The 22,156-nt window shown below is 33.2% G+C and overlaps 3 protein-coding genes and 1 pseudogene across 3 annotated transcripts; 2 read left to right on the top strand and 2 right to left on the bottom strand.

Moving 5' to 3' along the window:
• Positions 1–3,150: 3,150 nt before the first annotated feature.
• On the bottom strand, positions 3,151–5,457 carry LOC117933420 (rust resistance kinase Lr10-like). The gene is made up of 2 exons (XM_034854777.1): positions 4,785–5,457; positions 3,151–4,265 (listed from the first exon to the last, which is right to left on the bottom strand). The coding sequence occupies exons 1-2, from the start codon at positions 5,455–5,457 to the stop codon at positions 3,151–3,153; spliced, it is 1,788 nt and encodes a 595-aa protein (XP_034710668.1).
• Positions 5,458–5,891: 434 nt separating this feature from the next.
• LOC117933419 lies at positions 5,892–6,848 on the top strand. Its single transcript, XM_034854776.1, has one exon. The coding sequence runs from the start codon at positions 5,892–5,894 to the stop codon at positions 6,846–6,848; it is 957 nt and encodes a 318-aa protein (XP_034710667.1).
• Positions 6,849–7,550: 702 nt separating this feature from the next.
• On the top strand, positions 7,551–9,165 carry LOC117933417 (annotated as a pseudogene).
• A 9,399-nt stretch (positions 9,166–18,564) lies between these two features.
• LOC117933617 (rust resistance kinase Lr10-like) lies at positions 18,565–20,383 on the bottom strand. Its single transcript, XM_034855070.1, has 3 exons — positions 20,358–20,383; positions 20,219–20,248; positions 18,565–19,965 (listed from the first exon to the last, which is right to left on the bottom strand). The coding sequence occupies exon 3, from the start codon at positions 19,877–19,879 to the stop codon at positions 18,854–18,856; it is 1,026 nt and encodes a 341-aa protein (XP_034710961.1). The 5' UTR covers positions 19,880–19,965; positions 20,219–20,248; positions 20,358–20,383; the 3' UTR covers positions 18,565–18,853.
• Between the last annotated feature and the right edge of the window lie 1,773 nt (positions 20,384–22,156).

Raw genomic sequence — 22,156 nt, 5'->3', positions numbered from 1 at the left:
TTAAGTCTTAAAATATAATAAAATATTTAATAAAATTAAGTTCTATTTAAACTTAAGTCAAACTACAATTTATTTAGTTTTAAGATAAATTAAACAAATCTCATTTGAGAAATTAAGGCTTACAACTTCAATTTTCCTTTTTTTACCATTAATTTTCCTATTAAGTAATGAGATGCTCTAGAGAGCTCATTGTTTCCTTATTCTTAAGAGAAAATTCATAAGAAAAACTAATCATATGATTCATGAAGAAGTTAATAAAAATCAAAATAAGATTTTGGACAGCCTTACATTAGTTAATTAAAGACATCTTTTTCTAAATTGGAAAATGCAAGAGATACAAAGTCAGGTTTCACTAGAAATGTAAAAGCAAATTCCACAATGATAGAATACCAATTGAAACTCAGAAAAAGAAAGTTTTTTAAAAATCACTTGATATAAATTATTTTAATTACTTTAAAGATGGGCACGTAGAGAAAGATATACAATTACAAACAAAAAATAATCTTTCATGGGTCCAAGTTGCAGTCTCTCACCTAAAACATGATACATACATGAGTTTCTTTCTTCATTGGCCCCACTGGGACCAACCAACAAGGACATCCTCCTTTCACAATCATGTGGCCATGCATGTCTCGTGAAAATGGAGTAGTTCAATTTGTAATTAAATAGCTCACCATGCTTGACTACTAAATAGCTAAAAAAACATTAGATATAGAAAAATCAAATATTATGGACAAGTTGACGTACCCAGTTAGCCTCATATATTACTACTAAGTATAACCGCCAATGCTATAGAAAAATCAAGCACAGTGGATAAGTTTATGTAAAAAAATTTAACATTGTTTCTGACTTTCAATTGGTTTTATACCTTTTTCACCCTTCTTTCTATGTATCTCGCATTTTCATTGTCTATGACTATGTTTTTGTAAGAGTTAACCTTCATTCGTATTATTTGAAAGGGTCATTCATTAGCTTCATTAGAGGATATATACCATACTCTTTAATTAATGTTTAATTCCTTGAATATAATTTAAAATAAGGGTTAATTTCATTCTCCTAATGTTTAGGTTAAATACACATAGCTATCATTGGTTAAGTACTTTTCTTTCCCTTTTCATCGACTATTTTCTCTTAATTACCTTCCATTTGATTTAAAATAAGGAAGATACTTAATAAAGTTTTAAACTCATGGTACCTAGGTGTGTTTAACACAAATCTCAAGGGAGGTGAGTGAAATTTAATAACCACATAAAAAAGACAACATAATTAAAATTCCTAAAATATATAAAAAAAAAATATGCAAAAGAGTCAAATGGAGAAGTCTTGGAGTAAAATTTTGGAAATCGCAACTCATATTGGAAATTTCAATACCTCCAAAGAGGTACTAGAATGCATTTCAACAAATGCCTAAACCTTGTGGACCTTTGGTATGTTTCCAATATTGTATTGGATTGATATCGACATGCATCAGATTGTATCTTCATGTACATGTATCGAAATTTTGCTCCTTGTATCGAAATTGTATCTCAATGTATCACTATGTATCAAAATGGTATCATAAGGTATCAAAATTCATTTCGATAATCCTTCAAAATTTTTGTATTTTTGGAATGCTTTTGTAGGGAAATTTCGGTACCTTCAATGTATCGAAATGGTATCAAAATTTAGTTATCGCACCGAAATCCATTTCGATAAACTCCTAAACTTATTGGATCTTAAAGCAATTGCAATCAATGATTTCAATACCTATACAGTGGTATCAAAATGCATTTCTTGTATCAAAATGATATCCTGGTATTAAATTTGTGTATTGCCCGATATTAAAATTCATTTTAATAACACCTGAAACTCACTATATCCCGATTAACTCTACTTCCTTGTATCGAAGTGGTGTTGAAACCCATTCTTATATATTGAAATTCCTCTTTTTCCTTGCATTATTCACTAGATGTAAACATTAGTCTTCAATTTGGAGTTTAGCATATATTTAAATTAAAATATAATGATTTGAACTCAAAAGTTATTCAAAAACTCATTTTTATATATGGAAAAATACTGATTTCAAATGCTAATCAGATAACAACTCGAAAGGACTTCCTCCTTTCACAAGCATGTGGGCATGTCTTGTTAAAGTGAAGTAGCTAAGTTTGTAATTAAACATGTCACCATGCTTGACTAACTACAAAACATTATATATATATATATATATATATGATTGACACTAGTTTGATCACTTTACATGTTCCCAACATTCATATAGAGGAAGCTATTATTACAATTATGGAAAGATTGAGCTTAATTCCCTGCAATCCTTTTCGTGCAGAGCAAGAGGCTCTACCTTAGGAATGACTTGCACCAAAGTGGCCCCATCATCATACATAGTGCAAACCAACTTGAAAGATCTAATTTTATAGGCTCCGTCAAGAAGGTTTAAGACTCATTAGTAATCAAAATCAATTAACTAATTTTGGAATTTGGAGATGTGGACTAAAAAACTTCTCTAATAGTGCTTAACTTTTTAATTTGGTGGCTTTTATGTCAGTGAAGCAAGACAAACCAAAAAATTAATTAATTTATGTATCCTCATTTTGAAATTCATTATCTATGTTGTGAGATAAATCCAATAATGTTGTAGTAATATCCTTTTCTATCTCAATTTGCATGTTGGGAGATCTTTGCAAGTCACAAAGTAGAAAATCACATGGGAACAAGCCTAGCTATGAAAATTCCTCCATGTCTCATTTTCTCCTTTCCATCATGCACAGCTCTAGTTTGCAAGATTTTCCCTTTTTTCTCAACTCCTCCTGACCTTGATCCTCAACCACCTTGATATTGAAGCTCCATCCAAGAATGATGCTTATCTAACTTTAGAGCCAGTCTCTTTGGAGAACAAGTGTATTCCACTGTTTTTATTTTTTGAAATCCAACTACAAAATCTTTTTTCCTAGAAGGCCTAATTAAGTTAGTGCAAGGAAAGGAAAAATTAATGTGTCAACCACAACTCTTCAAAAGTAACAAAATTTGAGCCTCAAAAGTGCCCTATTTTACAAACATGAATTTCAAATGTAGCAATAAATAAAAAGATTACATTACAACTCTTTATTACAACATGATTATTCCCTAAATTACACACATATAATCGACAATTTTTTATTCTATTTCTGATATGACTGTCAACCCTGGTTGGACAAATGCTTTGCGTCTTTTAACACTTGTGCTTGTTTGTCCCATAGATGCAAAAGGATTAGGAGGCATGACTAAATTGTCTTCTTCTCTTTCCAACATTCTAACCACAACCTTCATCAAAGGGCGATCTGATGGATACCATTGAATACACCAAAGTCCTATGATACTTAGCTTCTTTGCTATTTTAGTATCATTTTCTTCCTCAATTCGGATGTGTACCTCTTGCTCTTGATCCAAATGATTATAGAGCCATTCTGGGAAGTATGCTTGACTAATGTTTTCTACCGTAACATTAATATTCTTCCTTCCTCCTACCATTTCAAGCAATAACATACCAAAACTATAAACATCTGACTTATAAGACACACTCCCAAAATTTCTGGATAACATTTCTGGTGCAATATAGCCCATGGTCCCCCTTGCTGCTGTCACAGATACTGTGCTTTGTTCCTTAGAACATAATTTGGCCAAACCAAAATCAGAGATCTTCGGATTAAAGTTGTGATCAAGCAAAATATTATGAGGTTTGATATCAAAATGGAGGATTCTTTGATCACAACCTTGGTGAAGATACTCAATTCCTTTAGCTATGCCTATAGCAATATCATGAAGCTTACACCAACCAAGTGAACGATTGTTACCAAATGTTGAAAATATGAACTTTTCTAATGAGTCATTTGGTAAGAATTCACAAATTAAAGCTCGTTTATATCCATCTGCACAAAACCCGACCAAACGAACCACATTAACATGATGAATAGTACCCATTGTTCTCACTTCATTAATGAACTCTTCCCCATTCCCTTTGAAATCATTAAGAATCTTTACTGCAACAAAAACTTCATTTGAGAGTCTTCCTTTATAAACAGTCCCGTAACCTCCTTGACCTAATTTGTCCTTGAAATTATTTGTGATCTTCTTAATATCAGCATAAGAATACCTTGAGGGCTTGAGAGCTTTATAATCTTCCAAAAACCTTTGAATATTTATTTTATGCTCTCTTTTTAATTTATTGGAGCGATAGACAATAAAGATTATAAATATTCCCAACGAGAGGTGAAGGAAACCAAGGATTACTTCTGCAAGTAGGAAAAATGGTTATTTGTAAGCAAATGAAAAAAGAAGAAACAAATTAAGAATCATAATGTCACCCTCATTGTGACAAAAAGATGAATATATATAGGTGAATAGAAAATCACCTGTAAGGACCATTTTATAATCTATCGGAGCACCTATAAAAGATGATAAACTCATTAGCTTATATTTTTTTTTAATTAATAAAATCACAATAGATTGTATGATGATCATGAGGTAACATTAATTTTTGTTGGTGTTTTTGGATTTTAGCCTTAGGCTTTGCAATCCTTTCTGGAGGTTCAATTGTTTTAGCCAAGCCTAATGTTGTAGCTAGCTTGTAGTGAATAAATAATACCAAATATGGTACAAACAGAGCATACATAAGAAATACCAAATAAAATATCCTTTGCATATGGTAGATCTATAACAAGCATAATCCCTAAAACAAGTCTATTAAAATCATAGTAGGAGATATGAACGGGCTTGAAAGGCGAAAATGATGAAGAAGCAGGGTTTATTACCTTTTGCTGGTTTATCAATGCATTCGATTTCGGGTTCTGTGCTATTACTCTTCTTCCGCTGACACTTCTTTCCTTTTGCTTCACAATTTCCGCACATTGGGATTGACCAGTTCATAGAAATATGGTTTTCCCCATAAAATATATAATGTGGGAGTGTAGCCTTGAAAACCTTCCGGCAAGAGGATAAGTTGGTGAAATCGAGAGAAGAGCTGGACTCAATGGCATAAACTGGGTCACTTGAGAGAAAACTGCAAGGGATAGACTTAAGCCCATATGACTTTGCTTTATTTTCTGAACAACTGAAAAAGGAGAAGCTCCTTAAGTAGGACTCCGTGAACTGGAAGGGAGAGGCAGATAAATTAAAGTTTTGAAACTTCCTGCGATGGCAATAATCGGGTCGGCCTATAATTTCCTGAGAAGTGTAATTTATCTTCTCCACGGAGAGTTTTAATGAATATGGGGGCTCTAGTATGGTCTGCTTATTTTCTGAGCATGATAACTCAAACTCCGGATATCCACAGTGGTCTGACTGGTGTTTTAGCCAGAACGGAAACGGGATGACTGGACCATGGTGACTGCACCTTGACGCCTTGCACTCTTCATCTTGGCTCCTTCCATTAATCTCTGCAAACAATCCCATAAACAAGAAGAAGAAGAATAAAGAGATGCCCATTTTTAAGCGACTGCTTATCTCTATAGTTTTAATCTGCCCTGCTTCTCACCTACTTTATATATATGTAACTAGATTTGAAAATTTTGTACAAAGGGAGAAGAACTTTGTTTGTTTGGGAAGCAGGTGCTTTTAGGGGATACAAAAAAGATGGAGGATTGCTACAATAAAAGTTTAGTTTTATCTCAGAATTTAAAATTTACTTGAACAAATTGTAGAAAATTGGTCTATCAGTATTTACTAACAGGCCGTATGAGTAAAGAAAGAAGGTAAGTGATAAAAATGATACTTCTTTATCCTTTTCCCATCGTTGAAACCTAAAAATTATGTAATATTTAAAACATAAACAATTCGAATATTTAATAGAGTGATTCTAAATAATGGGAAGCTCACAGTTGGCTGGATGAAAGTGTGGTCCATGTTGAAGGAAGAGTAATATGTTGAAGAAAGCTGCAATTAAAACAGAGTATTTCACTCTCTCTGGAACTCACAACCCAAAACAGAGCATCTCTCTCTCTCTCTCTCTCTCAAAGTTGATAATGTTAAGGGAGGCACAACTCGTGGGAGTAGGCCTCATGACAGTAGTCATCCATGCCTGCTTCCTTTCAGTTTGTGTTGCTAAGCATCACAAGTACCAGAGATGCAGCCCCTCTTCCTGCGGAGATATGAGGAACATTTCCTACCCTTTTCGATTACAAGACGATCCCCCCAGCTGCGGTTACCCTGAGTATGAATTGATTTGTGAAAACAATCGTACTATGATAAACCTGTACGGAGGGAAATACTTAGTTACCCAGATCAACTACCATAATTATACAATTCGGGTAGTGGATCCTGGGCGAAAGAAGGACAACTGTTTGATCCCCAGTCCTCTTCATTCCATTGGTGCATATTACACTGAGTATAACTATGAATCTCCATATTATTGGCCTTTTAAATGGAGAGCTGTTTATTCTCCTTCGCCTTCTGAACCAATATCCTATACAATAGTTTTGATGAACTGTGAGCAGTCAAACACCCACGATAACTATATTCCTATAATTCCATGCAACACTACAGGCTATTCCTCTTCCTCATCACCAACATACGCTTATGCAGTAGTCGGATACAATGTGTTCCTGGGAGATATTCCGTATTCATGCACCATCGGCACATATATGATTATTCAACCATTGAAGGCATTTCCAGAGCCCAGCAACCTTTCAATGTCAGATTTGCAAGATTACCTGCTTCTGGGGCTTCAGCTTTCATTTTTGTCTCACTTCTGCGACCACCAATGCAAAATGGAAGGGCTATATTGCCGCTATGAACATTTCTTTGGGAATGCCGGCTTTAAATGCCAGGAGTCAAGGAACGAATATAGTCCGGACACTTCAGAGAAAAATTGTGAGTAAAGAAATTATAAGATAACCATCTTATAATCTTATAGTGCCTGCTTTCATACTTGATCTTTGGAGTTGGGATTACAGTGCATGCTTTCATGGAAATGTGATTTTATACTAACCATCTTCCTTGCAGAAGTGATCTTCAATTTTTATCCCTAATTTCGCTGGTTTGGTTTAATCTTGCAGGGCTTTGGAAGCTTAAAACCAATGATTTATTGCTTCCCTTTATTAGTAAGGCTTCAATTAGAAGTTTCTTTCAAATAAAATCTTTATTTTTGTCATTTTTCCTAATTTTTTACAAATCAAACTTTCATTGTTAACAGGGGGGTTACTTTCTCCCTACACCTTAAAATTCCAAGGTAAGGTTGCTACTTGCAATTATTATTTTCTCATGAGAATAAGACAAAAGATTTATTTAGAGTTCTTTCATCTTAATAAATCTCTCCATTTCTTGCTTCTCAAAAAATTTAAAATTTAGGTGATCATGGGCATTCTTCCTTGTGACTAACATGGCACGGATGGTTTGATATAGGACTTCAAGAAGAATTATTTGATCATTGCGAAAATCACTATCCTGCAAAACCTCGATGATTGGTAAGGCTTTCTTCACTTACATGTCTCCTTTTCTAGTATTATTTATGTCTCTCACTTATATTAGTCCATATTTTTAATTTGTTACATCTCTTCCTTACTAGGTGGCTGGATACTGCGTATTAGTGGTAAGCCTCCTAAATTTCAACTACTAATTTTTTGCAAAAACAATATTGTAAAGAGTTGATTGAAAAATCTTGGAATTCTTGCATTTGAAGGTTGTATAGTGAACTTCAAATTGATTTTGCTTTGTTTGACTGTACAAAGCAAAATCAATTTAGATGTAATTCAAAATTTTCTCCCAATTTTAAATGTAATTCAACTCCACTAACATATAAAGAAGTCAAAACAATGAATTGAAACTGAGGTCTTCTTATCCAAGGCCCCAATACTTCCGTCAAATTGCTCCCCAAGCAACAGTACACTATAGAGTGATTGTTAAAGTAGCTATTTCATATGGCTCTCTAAAAACACAACAACTTAGTGTTTTACTTGATATGAAGGTAGAATAGTTTTTCCTACCATCTGTATTTGTTAGATTTAACTTTGTTTTTGATATCTTGTTCTTTTTTCTTAAAATATTCATTTTTTTTTACATTTGATTTGTGTTTAGTCATAGGAAGGACTATGCTCGGGATGTTGTGCCTATTTGCCTATTTGATTTACAAGTTCCACCGGAGACATCTATCATTTGATGATAATATTGAAGAATTCTTACGGAGTCACAAAAATCTCCAACCAATCAAGTACTCGTATTCAAACATAAAGAAGATGACTAATAACTTTGCGAATAAATTAGGTCAAGGAGGCTTTGGCTTGTATATAAAGGAAAACTTCGAAGTGGTCGCATTGTAGCTGTGAAAGTGTTGGTCATGTCAAAAGCTAATGGACAAGATTTCATCAATGAGGTTGCAACAATAGGAAGAATTCATCATGTTAATGTGGTGAGACTTGTAGGATTTTGTGTACAGGGATCAAAATGGCACTTATATATGACTTCATGCCCAATGGTTCTCTTGATAAGTTTATTTTTCTTAAAGAAGAAAATAACACTTTTTTGAGCTGGGAAGGTTGTATAAGGTTGCACTTGGAGTGGGGGTGGGATTGAATACTTACATCAAGGTTGTGACATGCAAATTCTACATTTTGATATCAAGCCACACAATATTCTTCTTGATGAAGACTTTACACCAAAAGTTTCAGATTTGGCCTTGCAAAATTGTATTCAACAGATGAAAGTATGGTGTCTCTCACTGCCGCACGAGGAACACTGGGATATATTGCTCCAGAATTATTCTATAAAAATATTGGAGGTGTCTCCTACAAAGCTGATGTTTATAGTTTTGGAATGTTGTTAATGGAGATGGTGGGGAGAAGAAAGAATGTGAATGCAAATGCAGAGCATTCGAGTCAAATATATTTTCCATCATGGATTTATGACAGATATGATCAAGGGGATAACATAGACTTGGGAGATGCCACTGAAGATGAAAAGAAGTTGGTTAGGAAAATGGTGATAGTTGCACTATGGTGTATACAGATGAAGCCCATAAACCGTCCTTCAATGAGCAAAGCCTTGGAGATGTTGGAAGGAGAGGTTGAGTTATTAGAAATGCCTCCGAAGCCTACTCTATACTCTGAGGAAATGTTAGTTGAGGATCATATGAGCAATCCAATAGAAGCACCAATTTCGTTGTGCAATTCCCTGGGTACAATTACATTAGATGGAAGGTAGTGTAGCATTTTTCCACTTGCATGCTATCTCCTATGATATCATATGTTTGTAATTTGGATTAGATGTATGGGTTATAACTCTCTTGCAAGGTCCATATAATGTAATATTGTCTTGAGGCATTGGCATGGTACCCTAGCAACAACATATAAACATGTAATAATTATTACCTATGTCTATATGATTCAAATAGCACCAAACAGGAATACCAATTAATGTTTTAAGGCCTAGTTCCATAGTACTCAACTGATTATTGCTTTAATGCACACCATAGGACTCAAATGATTATTGTCGTATTGCATAGTCTCACATGACTTAAATAACACCAAATATATATAATAGAAAACAAAGTAAACTAACTCTAAGTAGAAAGAAAAGCAACAAGATTAATAAAGATAAAAGAAAGGACACAATATTTATGATGTACCATAAGAGTGTCTTACCTATGTCCTTGGGAAATAGCAATCAATTCATTACTTTTAAATTAGAAAATTACAAAATTGAAGAATATCGAACTAGGAGGCTCTTACTTGGCAAAGAGCTTTCTTTATACTAATATTGGTTAAAGCCACTAAGATAGCTAAAAGGACATGGGCTTATATATAAGCCTCCAAGCATTGACCAAACCAATTCATAATCCATGTGGGACAAGGAATCCCTAAACTAACGAATACTACTTACACCAAAAACCAACAAATCTCAACCTTGGAAAATTAATACTCCACTACCAACTCCCAAAATTCAAATATTCTCTAACAAATGAACTTCAAATGCATCTCTAGAAACCATATACCCAAAATTTTCAAACTTGTAGGATATTAACCAAGCCAAATAGTAAGAGGGAGCACTACAGGAATAATGTCTTATAGCAACGGCTAGTGACCCTCATTAGAGGTTAGAAATGGTATGGCTGCAAATTATGGTTGCACACCAAGCTGACCACCACATGGTGTAGCATAGGTGGTGCAACTACTTCTTATAGTTGCAGTTGTGAAGGTGACCGTAAACACAAGTTAAAGTAATAATAGCAACCACAGTAAAGTGCAACAAATGGTTCTTACAACTGCATCTTGTTTTTGGCCCCTGTTAAAAGGCGTATAGTCGCATTTTGGAATTGGTCGCAGCTATAGGTTATCATTATTAATATTTTGTGAGGCTCATTTGTGAGGTTCCCCATTAAATCCTTCAAAACACTATAAAAATGGTGTGGATCAAAAACATTTTTCTTCTGAGAATTTGAGTTAAGCATAATCTTTCTTTTGATATTACATGCAATTTCATGCTACAATAGCAGCTTAACCTTATCCTAACCACCTCATAACTGAATGGCAATTTTTTCTGGATCCCTTTCAACACCAATAGCAAGTGTAGATTGGGTAAACAGAAAAAGAAAAGGGCTAACCCCTTCAAGATTGACACAAAAGTTTCATGGTAATATTCCAAAATTTGGAGAAATACAAAACTCATAGGTATCCTTCCCCTGAACATGATATCCATTATAAACCTTTTTTCCAACCAAAAATAATAGAATCATACAATGGATATATACAGATGGTGAGTCCCAATTAGCATCTACAAAACAAACCTGCAGGAACACAAAAGAGATTTTTTAGATCAACATATTGAGAAAATGACTTGACACTCGAAAAGAAAGGCCAAGAAGCTTTGAGATTTGATGTTTTGTTAACAGAGATCCATGAGTACATAGAACAACATATTTAAATAGTTACTTTTTCTATGAATAAGAAAAAAGATTACACAAGTAACAGCACACCAATGCTTATTTGAATAAAGTGTCATTCATGGACAAAAACTAAAGAAACCAACTGGGACTAGGGGGTGAGGCCATGATATTATCAATTATGTTACACTAGGCAGGCTATTATTACCATTGAGAGTAGAATGATGTATTCGTTTCTCAGCAAGTCCAATATCCAATAGTATCATTTTACCCTACAAGCATAATACAAACAACATATGAAATGTGAGTTGCAACAATCAGGCAATCAAAATCACATTTTGAACAATATAGGAACCCAACATCCAAACAAAATAGTATCAACAAGAAACTGCTATTCCTTTCATGATACAAGGAATTTTTGCCTCCATAAATTAGTAATTACTTGATACGGAGTAAAATTTAAGGGTACAACAGACACCACCACCTCATAATTCAAGAACCAAACCATCAAGAAGGCTATGTTGAAATCTAATCACCACATCCAAATAGGTATTTCTCTGGTCTCAACAAGTGACACAAGGAAATTTTTGTATCTAGTGAATACCTTTGCCTACATCTAGTACAAGGTTCTGTTTTTATCTTGTAAACATATATATACATCCAAGCATGTATACACACACATGTGTATGCACTCTGAAGTTCCCTAGAAATTATAAGTAGATTTTGTAGGTACATGGTTGTGACCAATTCTTGTCCTAGCTTGTAGTTCTAGGTTAGCCCAAGGGTGTACCTTTTCCAAATTTTCTCTTTATGATGCTGCTTTATCCCTATAGGGATATATTGTAAATGGCCACAACCTCAACAATCTTTTTCATGTTTCCATGCATGGATCAGTTTAAAAAGGAAAAACACATGATTTCTAGAGTTTGAACATCCATATTATTCTACTATAGGTACAAGGTTTACATTTTTTGGTATTCATGCCCCAGTTTAGTAATTTTCATACTGACATATGCTAATGGTGTTTTCTTACATGCTTATTGATGAAATCCTCCCTTCCCAAGTCCACAATTCATTCTAAGTTTATCAAAAGACATCAAGGCATCATAGAAAATCAACAGTTCTAATATTGTAACATCTCCAACATTTGTAAAAAACACAAGATTCCATATTTAATCTCTAGATTGTAAATTAAGGTTCAAAACTCAAAAGCACATTCATATAGACACAAACCTCATAGCCATCAGCTTTCAGACATTATTAGCATATAATTTTCCCATACATTACAAATGAGCTTAATTTGAGAGTTATATCCTAGCAATAAGAGAACCTGCTTTGGGCAACAATTCAAATCGTGATAGAATTTTTTTGGTCTCCATCTCATCCTTGTAGCAACATGTACCTTACTCATGTCATTCCACTTGTGTGGACCTGCCATTATCTTACCAATAACATGCAAAGTAGACAATAAGACTGAACAAGAAATCAAAATTCCTTAAGTTTAGAATCTTATACTGTAAGGAGAGTGGAACTATGAGTGTCCAAGTGTGGTTGCTTGTCAAGAGCTGAAAATTTGGATGATTATTTGGAGGTTCTATTCAAATTCTTGGGCAGAATGATTAGAGAATGAAAAATGATAAAGAAATTTGGGCAACAATAGAGCAAGTAAGAAAAATTCAGATTTGCAATGAAGCATGAAATAGACTAAGAATGATAATTAGTTCATTTACAGCCCTTGTAAGGAGATAACTAAGTCTCCAAGTGTCTTATTACTTTCCCAAAGATTTTGGCCAATCCTTAAATTTGTAAATTAAGTTTGAAGTTTTTATTGATCAACAAAAACTGATTGTCTTAATATCATAAACAAAAGAAGGTTGAGGCTACAACTATTATTACTAGCAAATAATTATCATTCTACATGTCTTCTAATTTGTTTTAAATGCTTCAAACTTCACCTGCTTAGACCCGTCCAACAACTTCTTCAACAGTCAGGCCAAGAACTTAGCCTTTAAGATCAATAAAAATAAACATTCCACATAAGAACTTGGTTTTTTTCATTTCTTTTGACAAATGTAAAATTTTCGTAATTTGAAAATTTTCACCTTAAGCTTAATTTGCTGATTATTTGACTTGGATAGCTACTTATAAGTACAAACCATCTTTAAAGAATAAATTACTGAACTGCTTAGGCCTGGAACATGTAATAAACACCTAATTTAAAAAACCAAAATATAAAGATTGTTTTTAGTATAATAAAAAATCTGGTTGCTTTATAATAAAAATATAAAGCAATGTCTACTGGTATTTTTCAATTTGTCAAAATAGGGAATGCGGACATAATAATAATAGAATTTAAGAGATAACAAACTAGTGATGCAACATAATGAACCTATTAACTTGTATTTTAAAAGAGAACCTTAGAAAGGCCATACTTAGGACTCTAAAATTTTCATTCTACTTATGATCTAACCAGGGAGGATTTTGGAAAGATCATAACCTCAGAGAAATGCATCAGACTAATACCTGCATGGAAATTTGAACAGGATTTCAGATTCAAATCATTGAGTTCAGGGCAGTCTAAATACAAAGCCAGCAAGTAAATTCACAAGTTCAATATTTGAAGACCAAAATTGACTCAAGAAGATGCTCTATATACTTAATTATCATTTTAGGCTACTTCAATTATGTGAATACAAGAAAAAAAGGTATTTTTTGTTTCACTCATTTTTTTCATTTGTTTCTTAGAAAAAACTTAATTTCTTAAGCATTTCTTTTCACATAAAACTTTATATTATAAAAACTATTACTTGTTATTTATTACTATTATTATTGTAATAATTCATACAATGATCAAAAGAAAGAAAGAAAGAAAGAAAGGAAAATCATTGCATGTTAAAATTGCTCTATAGAACAGATTAAGTTCATAAACAAATTCATTTTTTAAATTTTCTTATGCTTATTGTAAGTAATGCACTTTCATAGCAATCACATTTAACTTTAGCATATTCAATATCAAAAATGAAAAAAAAGAACAGAAGGGAAAAAAAAAATTAAGTTTCTTCTAGACCAGTAAGCCGATATCAAATTGTCCACCTTTGTATGATGAGGTTGGAGAAATGGCAGCCCCAATTGCTAAACAATTGGCAATTGGCTGATGTTAGCAAATAGCTAAACAAGAAGCTTAATAGTAAACCCCTTTCAGATATATGGATAGAGGGACTAGTAAGATGAAATCATTAAATGAATCTTTGTTTCTTTGATGGGGATTGCATTTTTTTTTCTTTTTCTCTGATGTAACTTTGAAGTTACATTATATTTTTAGAAATCTTCTCTGATGGAACTTGAAGACATTATATTTTAGAAAAAAAAACATGAAAAAACAAAAAAAAAAAAAAAAACACTAGACAAGATTCCTAGCACCCAAAAATAAAGGTACATTAAAATAAAAGTAAAAAAAATTTTGGTTATCATTTCTTTGATTAAATGATTTGTAACTTGAAAACCAAAAAGGAACAAAGAAAAAAAAAAACAAAAAAGAAAATCATCTACCAAAAGAAAAAAAGATGTACCCCAAATAGTTAGCATAGATACATTGAAGCCTCTTCCACCAAATCAATTAGGTGAAATATGGGTTCGAGGGCCAAACATGATGCAGGGCAAAGTTTGATCAAAAGTTTGTGTTAGTTCCTCTTCGCAATGATTTCTAACAGCAAGTGACCTTATTTGAATCTCCCAATTAATTAGGATCCATTCAAATTGAACCATCTTAACTCATTTAGAAAGGAAACATGGTGGTTAAGACATCAATTTTGGTTAAAATCAAATTATTAATGTTTTAATTTTGCCTTGTATTGACTTGCGAAGCCAAACAATGTATTCCAAATCAGACTGCTTAATCTCACAAGTGGCTTGCCATGTACTGTGGGACCTCCTAAGCTAACCCTCATCTTGCTAACATCTGATTTGCCAAATTAGGCGGATTAGACCTGTCAGACATGTTATAACATATAACCGAACACCTAAGATTCAAAGTTTGATTCTTTCAATTGGTCTTTCAATTAGACCTCTATGACATATGTGAAATATAAAACTGCTTCTGAGTTTTGTATCTCTTTGTACCATTGAGTTTCAAATATTCTACATTAAGGAAAAGGGGTGTTCAACAAAAGAAAATGAAAGAATGGTAAGATTATCATTCTCAGATATTTATAAGCCAATCTTGGCTATTATACCTTGATTTGTAGCTAACTCTCTCAGGATATGAATTGCCTGAGATATGGTGGCCTCAAATGAAAACAAAAAGGAAAGGGAAAAACCAACCAGAAAGAAAAGGAATTTGATAATTAGTAAATTGGCAGGAAGAAAAAGCAAATGCCTTCAACCTAGTAGATAAAATTAGTAAAGTGTCTCTCCTATAAGCATCAAATTTTCCACTCAAAAGAACAAATATCAAGCTTATGTCAATCAGCTGAATTAAAAATGAAAAAATGAGCCTAAAAAATCAATTCCTGATTTTTAAGAAGTTAGAAAATCACAAAATTGCATTTGCCCCATACATGAGATAACAGGATTTGTATAGAAGTAAAAGAATGGTTGGTGAAAAACAAATGTTGAAGTCCATTTAAGATTACCACTTGAATCCTAAGAAATGAAAATTGAGGAAGGTAAATTAGGAAGCCTTTTCCCTCCAAAATTGCAGAAACCCCAAAACCTATCAAATGTTTCTTCTGAATAGCAATTGTACATGAGATAAATATGATCAAATGACATGATTTTCAACATCTGAATTTTCAGATTTTTGACAAAATGCTTCTAGTCCATACCCATTAATTTCGATAAACTTAATATTCATTTTTCCCCTTCTTCTTAGTGTTTACATGAAGAACAAAAGCAGTCCAAGGGGGTTACTACTCTGATGGATTCAAAATAAAAAATAAATAAATAGATAAATAAAATGAAAAAAAAAAAAGAAACAAGATTAAGATGAGTCAAAGTGTAGAATCCTAATTAGGGTGCAAAATGAAGAGCTTTGCTCCATCCAAAGCTTCCATAGCCTTTGATTTCATTAGGTGCATACAAGGCACTATAATAATAGCAGACTGCATTGAATTTCATATCACTAAAATTTTCAACTTCATCTTATGCACGGAAGACAAAAAAACACAAAAGAGAAGGGACACGAGCAATCATTGCTTCCAAGTTGAGCTTCAATGCACATGAAAATGGAAAGAAGAAGAAGAGTGCAGAGATGAGGTATGTGAAAGTATGGTGAGGGATTGATGCTCATAATAATTAGTAAATATATACCAGGGAATCCAAACACAAACCCAAACCCTAACCCTAACCAGAAAAAGAGAGATTGGAGGAAATAGAAGTGATGAAAAGAAACCTAATTTGAAATCAAAGAAAGAAAGAAAGGAATAACAGTGTGAAGCCGTGGAAGGAATTGAAAGAATACCTGGAAGATGTGGGCGATGAAGTGGCTAAAGAAATTGGTCGTTGAGCGAGTTGGTCATTGATCTAAGCCCCCTCAGTGATGAGGATGTCAGTGACGACAACAATCTAGTCGGAGAAACATACAGTGATTAGGATGGGTATTATGGCTTTGGGAGAAGAGTTCAATGGTCTTCAATGGTGGCTAAGAAGAGTGAAGGATAAAAGACATCGCTCTCAGTGGATCCAGCAGTCTAAACCGAGCAGGAGAGATAGTGGTTATATAGTGGCTCTATGGTCGAGGACAAGCCCATGTGATTCTGCCTATTGGGCCATAATTGCTATTAAAGCTTTCATAGCAGCAACCCAGCCCATGTGGTTGTGCCTATTGGGCCTTGTATTCCTATAAGAGCTTTTATAGCAGCAACCCATTCGTTCCCCAGCTATATGAGCTTTTATAGTAGCGATCCATTCCTCCCTCAGCCATAATGATGCTGGAATTTATAATGTTTTTTTTTTTTTTTTTTTTTTTTTTTGCTCAATTTACCATTTGACAACATACATGGAACTTTTTCTGACAAAGTTCCATTCATATGCTCTACTACCCTATTTTGCTTTTTATAAAACAAGAAAATGAAAGACTTGTTTGAAAGCTATTTTTTTAAATTGAGTATTTTTCTAATAACTTAATGTTGTAGAGTTAAGTTGTCTTTTTAATTATTTTTAAGTTTAAAATAAGAAATTAACACTCATAGCCATTGGTATTGTATTTTGTTCTTTTTTCTTGAGTTGATATAAATATCATTTGTAAATATAAAAACATTAATTATCAAAATTTACCTAAAATTAAACAAAATTACTATTATTATTTTTTTTTTTTGTGCATAGATTTCAACAACCAATATTTATCTAATTTCAGATATTTTAATTCTTACTCAATATATGGAACTACCTAGAGAAGAATGAACAGGTGCTCTAAGTGATTATCCCCAACATTAAATTTCTATTTTATCTATAGATTCAATTAATATTCCAATATCAATAATGATCAAGTCTCCATCAATCTCACACACAAGATTTCTAATTACACAAATAGACATAGTAATAATATCAATTCATATAAAAATTTAAAATCAATTAATAAGAGAATCAATAATTGGAATTATGCCACACCATGCCGTCTATTTCTAAAAAAATTATAAAAAAAATAATATTTTAATTATATAGAAAGTAGCATTTCAAGTTTACTAGAAGTGGTTATATATATATATATATATATAATCACTTCTAATAAATTTTGGATAAAGTGTTCCTTAATTTTCTTTATGTGCACATATTTAGTAAATCTTGTCTTATTCTTAGTCCAAAGTTTCTAATGACTTGAGTCGCCAAATGTGACTTGCAAAGGATTACAATGAATCTGATCATGAACAAAAGACGAGTATGCTTTACTTGAATGTGAATTATTCATGTACAAAAAAATCAAGTAGTTGATTATGACAATAAATAAAGCTTATTTCACACTATTTTCAAGTTGCAAGAAAATTGGAGACCCCAAGATAGTTTAGTTTGTTAGGCTATAATTGCCAAGTATTTTAATTTTAATTTATTATTTGTCATATTAAATTCAATTTATGTTGTTTTTTATCAATAGGAGAGATACTTATTAAACAACAATATTTTTTATCTTGGCAAATTGCATATTCAAGCACATAAACAACGATAGTGACAGCATTTAAGGAAATGTGATGAAGGGAAGAAGTCATGAACTTTTCAATTATAGATTTCTCTGAAAAAGTGTGTTCTATATTTCAAGAAGGCAATAAAGAACTTTTTTGACCAAATAAGATATTATTTGATCTTGTTTGTGAAGGTGCCTTGGCAGCTTCTTCAAGTAGCCATGAAAATTCAATCTTTAAAGATTCTTAATTTGCACTATCATCACGAGAAAAAGACAAATATTATGTATCATGAATGTTAAATACATGCTAATTATGTAGTAATTACGCCATATTATGTAAAAGGAAACTAGGATTTACGCCATATTATGTAGTAAAAAAAAAACAATTGGGATAATTTCATTTGAGCTCTCCAGATCAAATGAAATCAAAATGCTTCCTCTACTAAATCTACACTGGATGATAATGTGCTGCAGATGGGCTCAGAAAGCCTATCCTGGATATGTAGTGATGTGAAGGATATATGCAGAGTGAAAACAAGGTTATTGAACTCAGCGTTCAATTTATGATGTTTCATGCATTTACTCCATTTTCATACTGATCAACATTCGCTATACTTGGTTTCACCACTCTCTTGTGATTTCTTTCGTTTCACATGCAATTGCAGCAACAGAACTGACAGCAATTTATTGAAATAGAAAAATGAGAAATCTCAAACAACTTGAACTGGAAAGCACAATATGAGGCAGACAAATGATAATCATAGCAAAATAACTTAGAAGTCTCTTGATGGGTATATCAAAATAGATATTGATATATGCCCTTCTTTCTATCATAGATAGGTGGGGATCAATAAGATTAATGGTCTACTTTTGAGTTTTTTTAGTATATGGCACAACTATCTGATACTAATTGACATTTCTGCCGGGTTTTTGTTGTTTACATGTTCCTCAGCTGGCACCTCTTGTGGAGTTAGAAGAGGCTTTGGAGGCATCTGCAGGAGCTCCACATTTCCTTCAAGCATCTCCACAACTTTGTTCATTGAAGGACGATCACTGGGCTTCAATTGTATGCACCATAAGGCTACTATAATCAGCTTTTTTGAAAGCTCCTTTCCTTCCTCTGTTGCATCTTCCATTTCTATGTCTTTTCCTTCATTGAACTGCTCGTAAACCCAGGAAGGGAAGTAAATTTGGCTTGAATGCTCCGCAAAAACATTCAAATTCTTCCTTCTGCCTGCCATTTCCATCAACAGCATCCCAAAACTATAAACATCAGCTTTGTATGAGACTCCTCCAATGTTTTTGTAGAACAACTCTGGAGCCATGTATCCCCTTGTCCCTCTTGCTGCAGTTAGGGACACAATACTATGATCTGTTGGATATGATTTTGCGAGGCCAAAGTCTGAAACCTTGGGAGTGAAATTCTTATCAAGAAGAATATTGTGAGGTTTGATATCAAAATGCAGGATTTGGGTGTCACAACCTCGATGTAAGTATTCAATCCCATAGGCCACCCCTAGAGAAATTTCATACATTTTCTCTAAGCTTAATAAGGAGCTATTTCCTTCCTTTTCAGGAAATATGTACTTATCAAGAGACCCATTAGGCATAAAGTCATATACAAGAGCACGCTTCGATCCCTCGGCACAAAATCCAATTAATTGCACCACATTGACATGATGAATCCTTCCAATTGTAGCAACTTCATTAATGAAATCTTGTCCATTGGCTTTGGAATTGGCCATCATTTTTACAGCTACGAAATGACCACTTCGAAGCTTTCCTTTGTATACCGAACCATAGCCTCCTTCATCCAGTTTTTCCTTGAAACCTTTTGTCATCTTCTTAATATTTGAGTAAGAGTACCTTATCGGTGTTAGATTATTTTGAGCTTGAATGAACTCCTCAATGGCATGGTACATGGATAAGTTCCTCCTTCTCCATTTGTAGATCAAAAATATCACAACACATGGACTCCCGAACAAAGTTCTCACAGCAACAATAGCAACTGGAAACAAAAATTACAGAGAAATCAGCAGGAGAACATCAATTGCTCAATCTGTGGTACCATTTTGCTAAGTTTTACAGTTTTCTCTTATTTTTAATTTGTTTTCCTCTTTATTTATTAACTGACAAGATGCTGGTGAAAGGCTTGTCTTTTACATTTCAAGACAAGTTTTCTAATCATATCCCATATTTTCCATCTTTACGTTGTTTCCTTTTGTTCAGCACAACTTCAATGAGGAAATACAATGTCTTACCAATGAAAACGAATCCATATAACAGAATGCCTGCACAAAATAACAAAATAAATTAAACATAATTGAAGGTTTTTTTTAAACAGTTTTATAAATAGGCAAATGAAAATGAAGCATCTAGAGATGGAGAGAGAGGTCTCACCTTCTACAATCCAATACCAGTGGTACTCTGATGGAAAATCTGCGTCACCATGATAAGAAGTTGAATCATGAAGCTGGAAGCAGTAGCTATGAGTAGGTAAAGTTAAAAGGAAAGAATACAGTATTATACTCTATATGATCTTTTACAATTGACACTCCCTGCCTTAATCTAACAAGGCAGTCTTGGCATCATTTCCATTTTCTGGTGGAGCAGCTACAACTTTTTTGAAAGTGCTTCTTTGAAATATTTAGATAAAATTAAACAGAATGTTTTTGGTTTAGTATGTACAAAGTTTACAAATAGTAAAATCTCACCGCAAGGAGGGCACACGGAGGAGAGACACATGCACCATTGAAGGTCAGTCCCGTATAGCATCCTGTGGACCCCGCATTTTCGGCTCATTCGTTTCCCACTCGATGGCGAGTTCGATTTTCATTTTATTCGAAAATTTGATTTTTATTGATTAAGAAAAATGACTTGGAGTCGCCACTTATTTTTATTTTATTTTTAAAGGGTAAACAAAATAAGAAAGAAAAACCCTAAGTGTGACTCCTTATTTTGGAAAAGGCGGCCTGTGAAAAACCGGATCGGGTTCGGGGGTCAGGTTACTTATCGGGAAGGTACGGTAAAGACCGTAGCATCCCTCTAAGTCCCTAAAGTCAGGTCTCTACTAATAAAATGAAGCAATCATGACAATTGATGAGGGAATCAATGAATACTCAGAGTGATCATGCACATGTGAGGATCTAAACATGCATATAGAAAATGACCCGAGCGGATGTGGATGCGTACCTGGGCAGTGATCCATAAAGCGCTATCAAGAAGTGAGGTTAGTGCACAATTAAGGAATAATTTCGAGCATGTCATAGAGCAGAATAAAATCAATCATGCATGGCAATTAAATCAAACAAACAATCAATCAATCATAAGGAAATCACATATATTGGGCCCCTACCAAAGCCCGATTTATATTGCATGAATTAATCCCATAAATTCCATTATTCGGAATTACGGAAAATTCGTTCTTGCTTATTAAAGTCAAGAGGAGCGGAAGATTGTTTGAAAGCCAGAGCGGAATTAAAACTATTCGGGAGAAAATTAGATTTGAAATTTTAATTGCAAAATCGGAATCTCGAAGATCATTTGAAGGCGGACTTTTTAGAAATGAACAAACAAAATGGTAATAAAAATAATGATGATAACAAATGAGTAACTGGGTAAATACGGTAATCGGAACATTAGGAACTGAAAATTAAGTTCGGAGATAGGACACTTGGAATTTTAGATAGCTAAATTTAAAAATCGGAATTTTGAAGAATTAGACTTTAATGATTGAGATTTTTAAGAGAAATAAATGGATAAATATGGAATAATGTTATTAATTAATCAAAACGATATTTGGACGGATGAATAGTGAATAGTGGGGTTTGTGAGATTAAAAATTAAATTGGAAAATCGGATTTTGACGAAAGTGATATTTGAATGGATGAAAGTGAGTAGTGAGATTTTGAAAATTAATTTTGAAAGTCGGATCTTTGAATAATTGGACTCTAATTATTGGAATTTGTAGAAGAAAGAAATAAGTAAACGTGGAATTTATAACAATGATCACAAAGATGATATTTGAATGAATAAAAGTGAATGGTGGAATTTTTGAGTCTCAAGGTTAAATTTGGAAATCCGGTTTTGAAGAATTGAATTTTAATGATTGAAATAAATAAGTAAATAAGTATGGGATAATGATACTAATTAGCAAAAATAATGTTTAAACGAATAAAAAAAAAATAGTAGAAATTTTG

Source organism: Vitis riparia, chromosome 16, assembly GCF_004353265.1.
Source record: "Vitis riparia cultivar Riparia Gloire de Montpellier isolate 1030 chromosome 16, EGFV_Vit.rip_1.0, whole genome shotgun sequence".
NCBI lineage: Eukaryota > Viridiplantae > Streptophyta > Magnoliopsida > Vitales > Vitaceae > Vitis > Vitis riparia.
This window is presented reverse-complemented; position numbering and strand designations above follow the sequence as displayed.

Coding starts and splice junctions, on each gene's coding strand:
- LOC117933420 (XM_034854777.1), bottom strand. CDS start 5,457: ATGGGCATCTCTTTATTCTTCTTCTTCTTGTTTATGGGATTGTTTGCA. Junction 4,266..4,784: donor CATTGATAAACCAGCAAAAG/GTAATAAACCCT, acceptor TCCTACTTGCAG/AAGTAATCCTTGGTTTCCTT.
- LOC117933419 (XM_034854776.1), top strand. CDS start 5,892: ATGTTGAAGAAAGCTGCAATTAAAACAGAGTATTTCACTCTCTCTGGA.
- LOC117933617 (XM_034855070.1), bottom strand. CDS start 19,879: ATGTACCATGCCATTGAGGAGTTCATTCAAGCTCAAAATAATCTAACA.